The following is a 12,559-nucleotide window of genomic DNA, read 5'->3' as shown; positions in this document are numbered from 1 at the left end:
AATACATTGACAGAATTAAGTAACCTTGTAATCTGTTTGTAAGGACACCAGTGCTTTGATACATGTTGTAATGACTTTGTAATTTGTTTGTGAAGACACCAAGACATTAACAGTAGTGACCTTGCAATTTGTGAAGACACCAATATATTGATATTAATGACCATGCAATTTGTTTTTGAAGTCACCAATACATTGATCTTGTAAACTGTTTGAAATTGTGTAATTCGATTGTAATAACACAAATTTATTTATCTTGTAAAGTGTATGAAATAGTGTAATTTGTTAGTAATGACACCTTTTTATTGCTTTATCATGATGACATGCTACTGTAAGAGTCATGGTATAAACATTCATTGTCTCATATCATCAACTGTTTACTGGTAAATTCTTGGACCTGGATTCCAAGACTGCCATCAATTCATGTAATAAAAGTCTTGATTGTTGTCAATATGTAAGGCAAAAACTAAACATAAAATTTAATAAGATCAGTAATGAACAAACAGTGATACGGTACTGAAATGATTTATAACTTATTTTTCTAAAATCCCTTGTTGAAAAATTGAGAAATGACTAAGATACTATAAAGGTTCCAACTCCCTGAGGCAAAGTTGACCTTAGAGGAAGTTAGCTTTTCTTTATAAGTCTTTTTGTGGTATTGTTCCCGATGTTTCTACATATTTATACATTTCTGGCTTTCAAATACTAAGGTTTGAGAATTGATGAATGTTATAACCTAGAAAAGTGCTTCGGAAGCACACAATTTTTAAAGTGTTATTTTCATTGTACTTTCATAGTTAATACTATATGTCCTATATGGGTATAGTTAATACTATATGTCCTATATGGGTATAGTTAATACTATATGTCCTATATGGGTACTCATCGATTGCATTAGATAGATAAGTGTGTTCTACTGTAAGATAAACTGTCGAATATAAATATGTATATAATAAGTCATCTTAACAAAACATTAGACTCAGAAATAATGAAGTTTCTTTTGTTAGAGACTATATTATTAGAATAAGGATTTATAAGAAATATTCATTCTCAAACAGTGACCAAGGCATTCCAAGAAAATTTTCACTTGGTCTTTATTGGCTGGTCCAATATGAATTTTATAAACCAGGGCAGTCCTTTAATTTTGATTTGTCTGGGAGAGAGGCAAAAGATACCAAAGGAACATTCAAACTCATAAATTAAAAACAAACTTACAATACCATGGCAGAAAACGAAAAACAACGAAAAGACAAAACAACAGTACACAAAACACAACATAGAAAACTAAAGACTGGGAATCATACTCTTTCGTTGCATATTACCAAGAGACTATAGAAGCACTAATTATATGGAGACACTTGTTCTGAGTATATAGTAATTATCAAATATTGTTGTTATGGATCAGTTATTTGATAAAAGTCATTAAAACAGTTGTTTTTATTTTGTACTTTGATGTTCTGTGACATGTTTTATTGAATTCTCTGAACCCAAAGGTTAAAAGTTCAAAGTTTTTAAAGATACTAGAAATCAGTGAGCAGATGCCTTGATTAAAAAAGGACTTTTAACAATTTTTTTTTATTTAAATTCGATAACAAGTAAGCTTTCATTTTTGTACAAGTAATGTTTTGTCAGTCAGTTAGACATGTTAGCTTATTGATATAATATTAATGGCTTACATGAGATCAATACGTAAAAATACTTTTAATATTTACATTTTTCTTGTTGAATCAGTGAGATTGGGTGTTATTGTTGTAATAATCAATAAATCTACTTGTGTCCAGTAAAAACAGATTGAGCGTTTAATCATAATACACTGTGGTATGAATTTTGCCTTGTTTTCAAAGTTACATACTGTAAATTCAGAAAATCTTTGCAAGGTTTTTATTAATGCAAATAATGCGACTGGGTCAGTATCGCAATAATAAGAACTCGCATTCTGATATATATGTTATCTGTCTGCAGATTTTCATGAAATCGCAATAATAAATCTCGCATTTTTGCACTCATTAAAAATCGTAATAACAAATGCAAGCAATAATTTCTAAATTTACAGTATTCAAATATTATTAATTCTATACTGGGTATTTCCTATGATTGCAAACGTATTGTTACAACACATTGTATAATATTTTTCTCTCTTGGTAGTACCCAGTAATTCTTTATTCATGCAGTTGTATACCACAAACATGCAAACTCATTCACTAGTAATATTGCTGTTAGATCAACAGAGGCTCTTGGGAATTCTGGTTTTTGCAGACAATTTGTTTGAAAATAAACACATGACAACAATTCTTTCAGAAATAATTATATAGTTTACTTGTCACGATTGTGGTATAAAGTACAGCTTAAATTGTCAGTCAACAATTTGTAAATGCATACAGTTAGTTTAAGCACTTGATGAATACTTTTAGCTCACCGGGGCCCGAAGGACCCCATGTGAGTTTATGCCATCACTTGGCGTCCGTCGTCGTCCTCGTCTGTTGTCGTCCTCGTCTGTCGTCGTAAACTATTTCAAAAATCTTCTCCTCTGAAACTACTGGGCCAAATACCTTCAAACTTTAACTAAATGTTCCTTAGGGTATCTAGTTTATAAATGGTATTCGAAGTTTTAATCCATTGACAAACATGGTCGCCATGGCTAAAAATAGAACAAAGGGGTCAAATGCAGTTTTTGGCTTATATCTCAAAAACTAAAGCTTTTAGAGCAAATCTGACATGGGTAAAATTGTTCAATTGGTCAATATCTATCAGCTCTGAAATTTTCAGACAAATCGAACAATCCATTGTTGGGTTGCTGCCACCGAATTGGTAGTTTTAACAAACTTTTTCAGTTTTTTGTTATTATTTTGAATATTATTATAGATATATATATAAACTGTAAGCAGCAATAATGTTCAGCAAAGTAAGATCTACAAAAAAGTTAATATGACCATAATTGTCAATTGACCCCTTAAGGAGTTATTGCCCTTTAAAGACAATTTTACACAATTTGTTCATCAAGTTTGCTAACATTTAAAAATCTTCTCCTCTGAAACTACTGGGCCAATTACCTTCAAACTTTAACTAAATGTTCCTTAGGGTATCTTGTTAATAAATTGTATCCGAAGTTTGTATCCATCGACAAACATGGCCGCCATGGCTAAAAATAGAACATAAGGGTCAAATGCAGTTTTTGGCTTATATCTCAAAAACTAAATCTTTTAGAGCAAATGTGACATGGGGTAAAATTGTTCAATTGGTCAAGATCTATCGGCCCTGAAATTATCAGACGAATCGAACAACCCATTGTTGGGTTGCTGCCACCGAATTGGTAGTTTTAACAAAATTTTGCAGTTTTTTGTTATTATTTTGAATATTATTATAGATATATATAAACTGTAAGCAGCAATAATGTTCAGCAAAGTAAGATCTACAAAAAAGTTGACCCCTTAAGGAGTTATTGCCCTTTAAAGACAATTTTACACAATTAGTTCATCAAGTTTGCTTACATTTACAAATCTTCTCCTCTGAAATACAGGTGAGCGATTCAGGCTCTTGAGAGCCTCTTGTTTGTCTTTCCTGCTAAAGGTGAGACATAGGTGTTTTATTTCAGGCATTGATGATAGTATCAAAATTATTAAAATTTCATATAAGATGAGTTATGATGGTATCAGGGTATAAATAAAAAAGGACATAATTCTTTCGTAGTTTGTCAAAATGTACTTTATATTGTGCTATTTTTTTAAAATATGATAAAAAATAGTAGGTCACCAAACTTGTTTTCAAGTTTTTATATTAAATTGACATATTTTATAAGGACATATATATACAAAGTATTATTATGTGAATAGAAAGAAAACTAAATGACTGAATTCTGTAATAAAATATGATATCTCTTATCAAATACTTCTAGAATATCAAAACAAAAAAGGGGCCAGCATACTTTTTTCTTGCTGAAAAACAAAAGAAAAAAAATACACTGTTTATAAAATTAAACTATATGAGTTACCTCCCCTTATATATATATATATATATATATATTTATATTTTTGGAATCAAACAAAAATGTTCTGTACTGTTAAAAACATAATGATAGGATGACATCAGATGATTTTCTTCATTTCAATGAAAAAGACTTACAAATGAATTGCTTTCCTGCATCAAAACAGCCTCATGAATTGCTTTCCTGCATCAAAACAGCCTCATTTCATCAAAACTCTTGACGACTGTTTTTCTCTTATATCTCTTTGTCAACAGTTTATCAGTACATTTGACGTGATATTCTTCAAAAAAAATATACACATCCTCTCTCCCCTAGAGTTGTATATTTGTATGTATATTTTCAATTTGGTGGACCTTATTTCAAAATTTTAAATTATGCAAAATATTTTGTTTATGTACACTGTATATGATGTGACTTGATAGTAATATAGCATGATTTAGTTGTAAAGAGGAAGTCAACAGAAGGGAGTTAATCCCTTTAATGAGAATTGGTAATAGTGAGCCTTAGAACTTATTGATACATTTTATCAGTATAATAGGTCATTAATATTTGAATAGATATCTGTTATTATCTATGAATAAAATATTAATTGCTTATTGACTTATTTGATTGGAAAATTGATTGACATTCTCCAATATTACACCTGTCATTTATTGGTTTGTTTGTATTAAATTGATCAGTTTCATCAGGTTTTTAATATAGTAAGTATGCTTATCAGGCCGTTAGTTTTCCTTTTCCCATTTCAAGGGTTTGAATTGTTTTACATTTGTCATTTCAGGACCTTTTATAGCTGACTGTGCGGTATGGGTTTTGCTTATTGTTGAAGGCCGTACAGTGACCTATAGTTGTTAACTTCTATGTCATTTGGTCTATGGTGGAGAGTTGTCTCATTGGCAATTGTACCACATCTTCTTACTTTTATTTTTATTATTTGTATACATTTTATTATGCATATGTATGTTTCATATGTGAATTTCATTGTAGTATATATACTGGTAGTTCTGAACATCAACAAGTTATTGTAACCATATTCTTTCCTGTTTTGTTTTTATTTTAATTTCTGTATGAAGTAATATACTGTAAAATATGAATGACACCTCGCTAAGATCTTAAGCATACACACATCTTAATCATAGATGAGTAAAAGTATTGCTTCTGTTAAAATATAACTTCAGCTATTTTACTTTTTGTTACTGTAAATTCAGAAATTATTGTGATGTTTTTATTAAAGCAAAAAATGTGACAGTATCAGGTTTTGCAATAAAAAAAAATTGCATTAATAATTTCAATAGTGATTTCCCTTCATAACATTCTAGCAAACGTATCAATTAGATTTTGCATTTTTGTCAGAGGTCAAGGATTAGCAATAATAAACGCATGCATTAATTTCTGAATTTACAGTATATTTTTTGACATGTCATTGCATTTTTATTTGACATAACGTTAAATGAACAGATTTATGGGCTGAACAAAATTTCTATTCAGTATTCAGTATTGAATATAGTTACCCAAATTTAACTTTCTTTTTCATCCTCAGAGGATTTTATTTATACCAAAAGAATTTCGATTAGTAAGCCTTTCAAGTTTATAACAAATTTTGCTCAATCATTTTTAATTAAAACTGACATGTTCGAACAATTGCTATGATATGGGAGACAGATTTATATAAGTTCTTCTTGTTTCCAAATCCCTGTATTTCTATTGTATGATTGTAATTTGTGCTCTTTTGAAATATACAATATTGTTTAAACTAATGATAGTATAAAGATGGAGTTTTTATAGTCTTTATAGAGAATGCTGATTTGACATATTATGTAAGGCAGACTTCCTAACAAACTTGGCAAACAAACACACCCAAATTTTGCTAAAAAACTATTGAAGAAGAGCTTTAAAGGGAAATCACACTATTTATACTACTAATAATAACTCATTGATATTTTGCATGTAGACAGATCATACTTATTAAGATATTTTAGGCGGAAAAAAAATTGGGGTCACCGATGTTGTTTTCGAGATATGACGTCATCAAAACTTAAAGAATCGCGTTATAACGAAATATAGAAAGACCGCTCTAAATTGTTAAAAAAAGACAAACTTATTGAAAAACTATGTTTAACTGGAATAACAAAAACAGTCAAATGTAACTTGTACCTTATGAACATTTATTTGTCTCGGTGTCCTTATTTTTGAAGACATTTGAACATTTCCCGCCATTTTTAATTGCTACTTATAATAGATTTTTCTTGAAATAAAAAAAATCTACTAATGTTTTTCCCTTCAAACTTCTGCAAAAGTTGCAGCTTCAGGGAAGATTTTAAAAGCATAAATAAAAAAGGGGGGTCACCGATGTTTTAAATCCGCTAAAACGGAAATAATCTTTATTATTGAATTTTGGCGGGAACTATAACCTTTTAACGTTATAGAACGACGTTGCTGGCATAACAGCATTTCTTGCAACTCTTGGGTTGAATTAAACCTTTTCACTACAAAATATAATATCATTTTTGAACATTTTTTAAGGTATTTTGATTATTCATTGATATCTTTATCAATCTATCGAATCGTTAAACATAGATACAATAACAGTTTATTATAAAGTAATTGTCAAAGTTGAAGTCATCTCATTTTTTTAATTGCATTTGTTGTATGGGGAAAACGAATGTTTGCCTCATGCCGTATTATAGAAATAATTTTCGGCTTCCAGATAAAGAATCTTCTACCTCGGAAGACTGAGGGTATCCGGGCTGAAAAGTAACACGTTCCTTTTAGACTGCAGGCAGAATAATTTCGTTACCATAATTTCACTAGCTTGTCCATTCGCACCGGGAAGATAAAACCTGAAATGCCGTGTTAAAAATGCCACAAACTCAGCACTTTAAAAGAAACCTATTTTCCGTAGGAATTTAAAATTGGTTCCGTAATTACACAACGCTTCATAATTTATTCGAACTGTGGAAACCAATTTTTTTTCTGAGTTCTATCATCCCGCACCCATTTTTTCATACATCGTTTCATGTTCATTGTACATAATATGTTCAATGTTCATCGCCTGTGTATTAAAACTTTATGTACATGTATTACGTATATTCTATTACCGTTCGATTAATCGCTCAACGTTGGTATGTTATGAGAAATACAATGCATCTGATAATTTAGAGTTAATTGACAATAAAATACACATCGCCATATTGATATCAGGAACATATAATGTTCCCAGTTGATGTATTTAAAAAAATCTTTTAATTTGTAATAAACGGATCTAGTTTTTTTTCTTGTTCTGCTACATCTATCCGTGTTTCTGTGGACATGTCGATATATTTTATCTAACTCTATTTTTTTGTCGAGCCTTCGACTTTAGTCGAAAAAGCGAGACAGCGATCCTACATTCCGTCGTCGGCGTCGTCGTCGGCGGCGGCGGCGTCCACAAATATTCACTCTGTGGTTAAAGTTTTTGAAGTTTTAATAAATTTCTTAAACTATCCTGGATTTCTGCCAAACTTGGACAGAAGCTTGTTTATAATCACAAGATAGTATCCAGAAATAAATTTTGTAAAAATAAAATCTATTTTTTCCGTATTTTACTTATAAATTAACTTAGTTTTTCTGCTAGGAAACAATACATTCACTCTGTGGTTAAAGTTTTTAAGATTTCAATAACTTTCTTAAACTATCCTGGATATGTACCAAACTTGGACAGAAGCTTGCTTATGATCAAAAGCTTGTATCTCGAAGGAAATTTTGTCAAAATTTTGTACCTGTTTATCCGTATTTTACTTATAAATGGACTTACTTTTTCTTCCAGTCAACATTACATGCAGTATGCAGTTAAAGTTTTTAAAACATTTATTAGATCCATAAACTATCCTAGATTTATACCAAACTTGGACAGAAGCTTCTTACAATCAAAAGATAGTATCGAGAGGAATATTTTTATTGATTTTATTTCTCATTTTTGTTGAGCCTGCGATTAACAGCAAAAGTAGGCGAGACATTGGGTTCCGTGGAACCCTTACGAATTTTTTTATCAGATGACAAATGAGAGTGTGGATAACCTTTGATGTAGAATAAGAGTTCGAGTTCCAGCTAAATTTAGAGTTAAAGTTCCAGTTTTATTTTTTGTTCGAATGTTAATTCTAGTAAGAGTTCTAGTTAATGCTCGAGTTCCACTTAGAAACTTCAGAGTTATACTGTAAGATAGAATAAATTCTGGTAAGAGTTAAAATTTTGAGATCTGAGATCCGATGAAATTAAAAGAAAGATTGCAGTTTCTAATTTCTGTTGGTGCACCTCTCTTTCTTGAATTGTATATTCTTTTATCACATTTATGTTTCAGTATGGTATAGCCTATATACTTTTTTTTGCCAAAACTGATTAATGATAGGTAATTGGAAAATAACTGATTGATTGTGTGTGCCACTTTCAGCACTCTGCTTTATCATGTTGGCCATTTTTTTTAAAGAACCAAGGTATCAAGAGTAAATCAGCTACCTCTGTATTAAACAAATGGTTGTCCTTTACAGTCATGATCGGAATCTGACAATCTCCCTATATCACTGTTTGTTGACATGCAAGTGATCACATTGAGTGATCTGAACACGAACCAACATCTGAACTACTAGTTTTTGTTTTGTTTTTGTTTTCGTTTTTTTCTTGATTTTTGCAAAACTTTCAGTGGCAAATATTACATGAATATCAGCACAAATTTTTTTTCTATATGAGATGAATACTCTTTCACAAGACGGACCTAAATGTGATGGTTACAGATTAGCACTCTGAAAGACATGTTACTCTACATAAATACATGTGTGTGTATTAAATATTTCTCTTGTTGGAGTCTTGTAAAGCCAAATATACAGTGTGGATTTTTTGTTGTTGTTGTTGTTGTAGGCAGTACGGTCATCAATAGTACAAAAATAACTAGGCATAGTGTTTGATATTCCCAGATTGCTCTGACGTCTAGCGGCCTTATTTTTTAACTTGCTGGTCGTACAGTTCGCTATAATTGACAGTTTGAAGAAATACTACAAAATATGATTTTTTTTTGTGCCCAAATTATGTAAGCCTGTACAAAGCATTAAAGGAAGATTGAGTATAATGTACTATATAATACGGTGCTAAATTTTCTTTGATTTCGACAGACAGCAACCGATGTAAAATTTTGTATGCTTCTTTTACAGTGATGTTTAAATGGCGTTATTCTTATATAACGTTTGATATTTCAACAAATATGATTACTCTACGAATCACTCGTGTTCATGTGTTTGTGCCCCCATACCCCCCTTCCCAAAAAAAAAGAAACAGAGAGAGAGAGAGAGAGAGAGAGAGAGAGAGAGAGAGAGAGAGAGAGAGAGAGAGAGAGAGAGAGTCCCAAAAAAAAAGAAACAGAGAGAGAGAGAGAGAGAGAGAGAGAGAGAGAGAGAGAGAGAGAGAGAGAGAGAGAGAGAGAGAGAGAGAGAAAAAAAAAGAAACAGAGAGAGAGAGAGAGAGAGAGAGAGAGAGAGAGGCGTTTGACACCAAAGGAACATCGAAACTGATTGTTCTTATTTACATCCCTCTGTTGGACAGAAAACTACAAATTCCGGAAGCTGTATGCTTACATGCTGTTACTCTTGGTATATTGTTATTTTTTCCAGTATATTCCCACATACCGCATCGCGACGATACGCTGCCAACAGTTGGGTTACACTAATGACAGGACAATTGCCCGTATTGACCGGATGAGATATAAATAGTCAGAACTTTTTTGTTATTTGATAGATTATTTTAATATTTGAAGACCTTAGAAATATTAGACTATATTTTATGAATATTTAACAAAAAAAAGTTGACCGGACGGATTTCACACTCACTGATGTACGCTTTACAATATTGAACTGATCGACAAAAAGTGTTACTAGTAATATCTCTTTTGTTTTACAATATTTTTTCATACAACTAAGAAATCTGCGATATTAATAGTTATCTTACATGAACATTTAAACTTCATAGTAAAACAAAATGTTTTTCTAAAAAAAAAGTTGACCGGACGGATTTCACATTCGCCTATGAACGCTTTGATTATACTGAAATGATCGACAAAAAGTGTTATAAATATCTCTTTTGTTTTTAAATATTTTTTTTCTTCGTGAAGCTAAGAAATCTGCGAGATCAATAAATATGTTAATATAAGAAAATATAAACTTTCCAGTAAATAAAAAAAGGTTTTTTACAAAAAAAAGTTGAGCTGACGGATTTCGCTACAAATAATAAAGACCAGATCAACAAAAAATGTTGATATTTCTCATATCTAACAATATTTTTCGGTGAAATTAATAAACCTTTAAGAAAAATAATTGTATAAATGGTATTGTATGTAAATACTAACTCAATAATAATAATAATAATAATAATAATAATATCTTTATTTAAAGAGAGTAACTCATTTGAATTAAACCCAAATGTAAGGTAATTCAAGACCATATCAAGACCACTTTCGGCTATTTTTTTTGCCATACATTTTGTCCGTTTCGAGTAGCATTTTCATTTTTTGCACTTAAATCAAAACGTCATTTGCTTCCTCTTGATTTAGTGAACGTCCCTTTGAGCGGGCCGCCATTTTAGAAATTAGCAACCTTTACGACGGACTCGAAACGGCGACGTCATAATACGGTCACGACACTATAGTGGCGCCGAGAGCGATGCGTATAAACAATAGTGTGATTTCCCTTTAATATGTGAATAAGTTGTGATTGCTTTGTAAACCAGTGTTTAGAATATAACATAAAAGTATATGTGTCCTTAAGGCACCATGCCCACTTGCAATATCACAAAACCTTATTTTTTTGTTTTTGAAAGAATCACATCAAAATGAACATGTGTACTAAGTTTCAAGTTATATGACCACAACTTCATGGTAAACTTTAATCAGAGACCAGACAGACAGACAGATTTTCAAACCAGAAAACATAATGTCCTGTGCTGTCCTGAAAAGATATTGGGGATATCTAGCAGTAAAGATGGGACATTTTAGTTCAAAATGGAGAAACACATGTGATAATTGTCAAAGCCTAAATAACTTTTGAAGTTTTTAACTCTTAGCAATATTTCTGTGAAATAATGTTTTATATTTATTTTCAGATATTGATATGTAAAGCAGAATATATCCACTGTTGACCATCAAATCCAGGAAACATGGCAGCTTTTATTGCCAAGCAGATGGTTGGCAATCAACTGAAATCTGTTAAAGGTAAAATCTTACTCTTCTTATAGGCAATTAGCAACAACAGTTTTCTTACTAATGTGACGTACTGTAGATTCATTATTATTCGTTAGATACCAATTTTTATGGATAAAGGTGAACCACAAATTTCAATGTTCTATGTAGTATTAATTTTCTTAAGGCTTGTATGCAGCCTTTGGCAAAACCATATAATGTAATATCCTAGAAAATACAATTTTTCCTCATTCCACAAAAAATTGGTATCCTTGAAAATAAATGAATCCAGAGTAAAGGAAAACTCAGTTTGTGCATAGTTAAAACATTTACTTATGATCTATTCCCCTCTTGGTTATAACCACAGAGTTTCTACAGTATAGAACAACACAGTTTGTGCATAGTTATAACATTTACATATGATCTATTCCCCTCTTGGTTATAACCACAGAGTTTCCACAGTATAGAACAACACAGTTTATGCATAGTTATAACATTTACATATGATCTATTCCCCTCTTTGTTATAACCACAGAGTTTCTACAGTATAGAACAACACAGTTTGTGCATAGTTATAACATTTACTTATGATCTATTCCCCTCTTGGTTATAACCACAGAGTTTCAACAGTATAGAACAACACAGTGTGTGCATAGTTATAACATTTAAATATGATCTATTCCCCTCTTGGTTATAACCACAGAGTTTCAACAGTATAGAACAACACAGTGTGTGCATAGTTATAACATTTAAATATGATCTATTCCCCTCTTGGTTATAACCACAGAGTTTCTACAGTATAGAACAACACAGTTTGTGCATAGTTAAAAAACATTTAAATATGATCTATTCCCCTCTTGGTTATAACCACAGAGTTTCTACAGTATAGAACAACACAGTTTGTGCATAGTTAAAACATTTACATATGATCTATTCCCCTCTTGGTTATAACCATAGAGTTTCCACAGTATAGAACAACACAGTTTGTGTATAGGTATAACATTTACATTTGATCTATTCCCCTCTTAGTTATAACCACAGAGTTTCTACAGTATAGAACAACACAGTTTGTGCATAGTTATAACATTTACATTTGATCTATTCCCCTCTTTGTTATAACCACAGAGTTTCTACAGTATAGAACAACACAGTTTGTGCATAGTTATAACATTTACATTTGATCTATTCCCCTCTTTGTTATAACCACAGAGTTTCTACAGTATAGAACAACACAGTTTGTGCATAGTTATAACATTTACATATGATCTATTCCCCTCTTGGTTATAACCACAGATTTTCTACAAATGACATATTTGAAGTACTACTAAACAAATTATTAATTAAATAAGAGTTCTTCCATCTATGGAATGATTTTTGTACAATGGTTA

The 12,559-nt window shown here is 31.1% G+C and overlaps 1 protein-coding gene across 11 annotated transcripts in view; it reads left to right on the top strand.

Moving 5' to 3' along the window:
- Nucleotides 1-12,559, top strand: part of LOC127735644 (complexin-like) — a 134,949-nt gene that overhangs the window by 89,713 nt on the left and 32,677 nt on the right. For all 11 annotated transcript variants that reach the window (XM_052245887.1, XM_052245886.1, XM_052245891.1 and 8 more), the window contains one exon: nt 11,096-11,204. In XM_052245887.1, the coding sequence (XP_052101847.1) occupies nt 11,150-11,204 (55 nt within the window). In that variant the 5' untranslated portion in view covers nt 11,096-11,149. The remainder of the gene's footprint in view (nt 1-11,095; nt 11,205-12,559) is intronic.

The sequence above is a fragment of the Mytilus californianus genome, unplaced genomic scaffold (assembly GCF_021869535.1).
Source record: "Mytilus californianus isolate M0D057914Y unplaced genomic scaffold, xbMytCali1.0.p SCAF_3, whole genome shotgun sequence".
Taxonomy (NCBI): Eukaryota; Metazoa; Mollusca; class Bivalvia; order Mytilida; family Mytilidae; genus Mytilus; species Mytilus californianus.
This window is presented reverse-complemented; position numbering and strand designations above follow the sequence as displayed.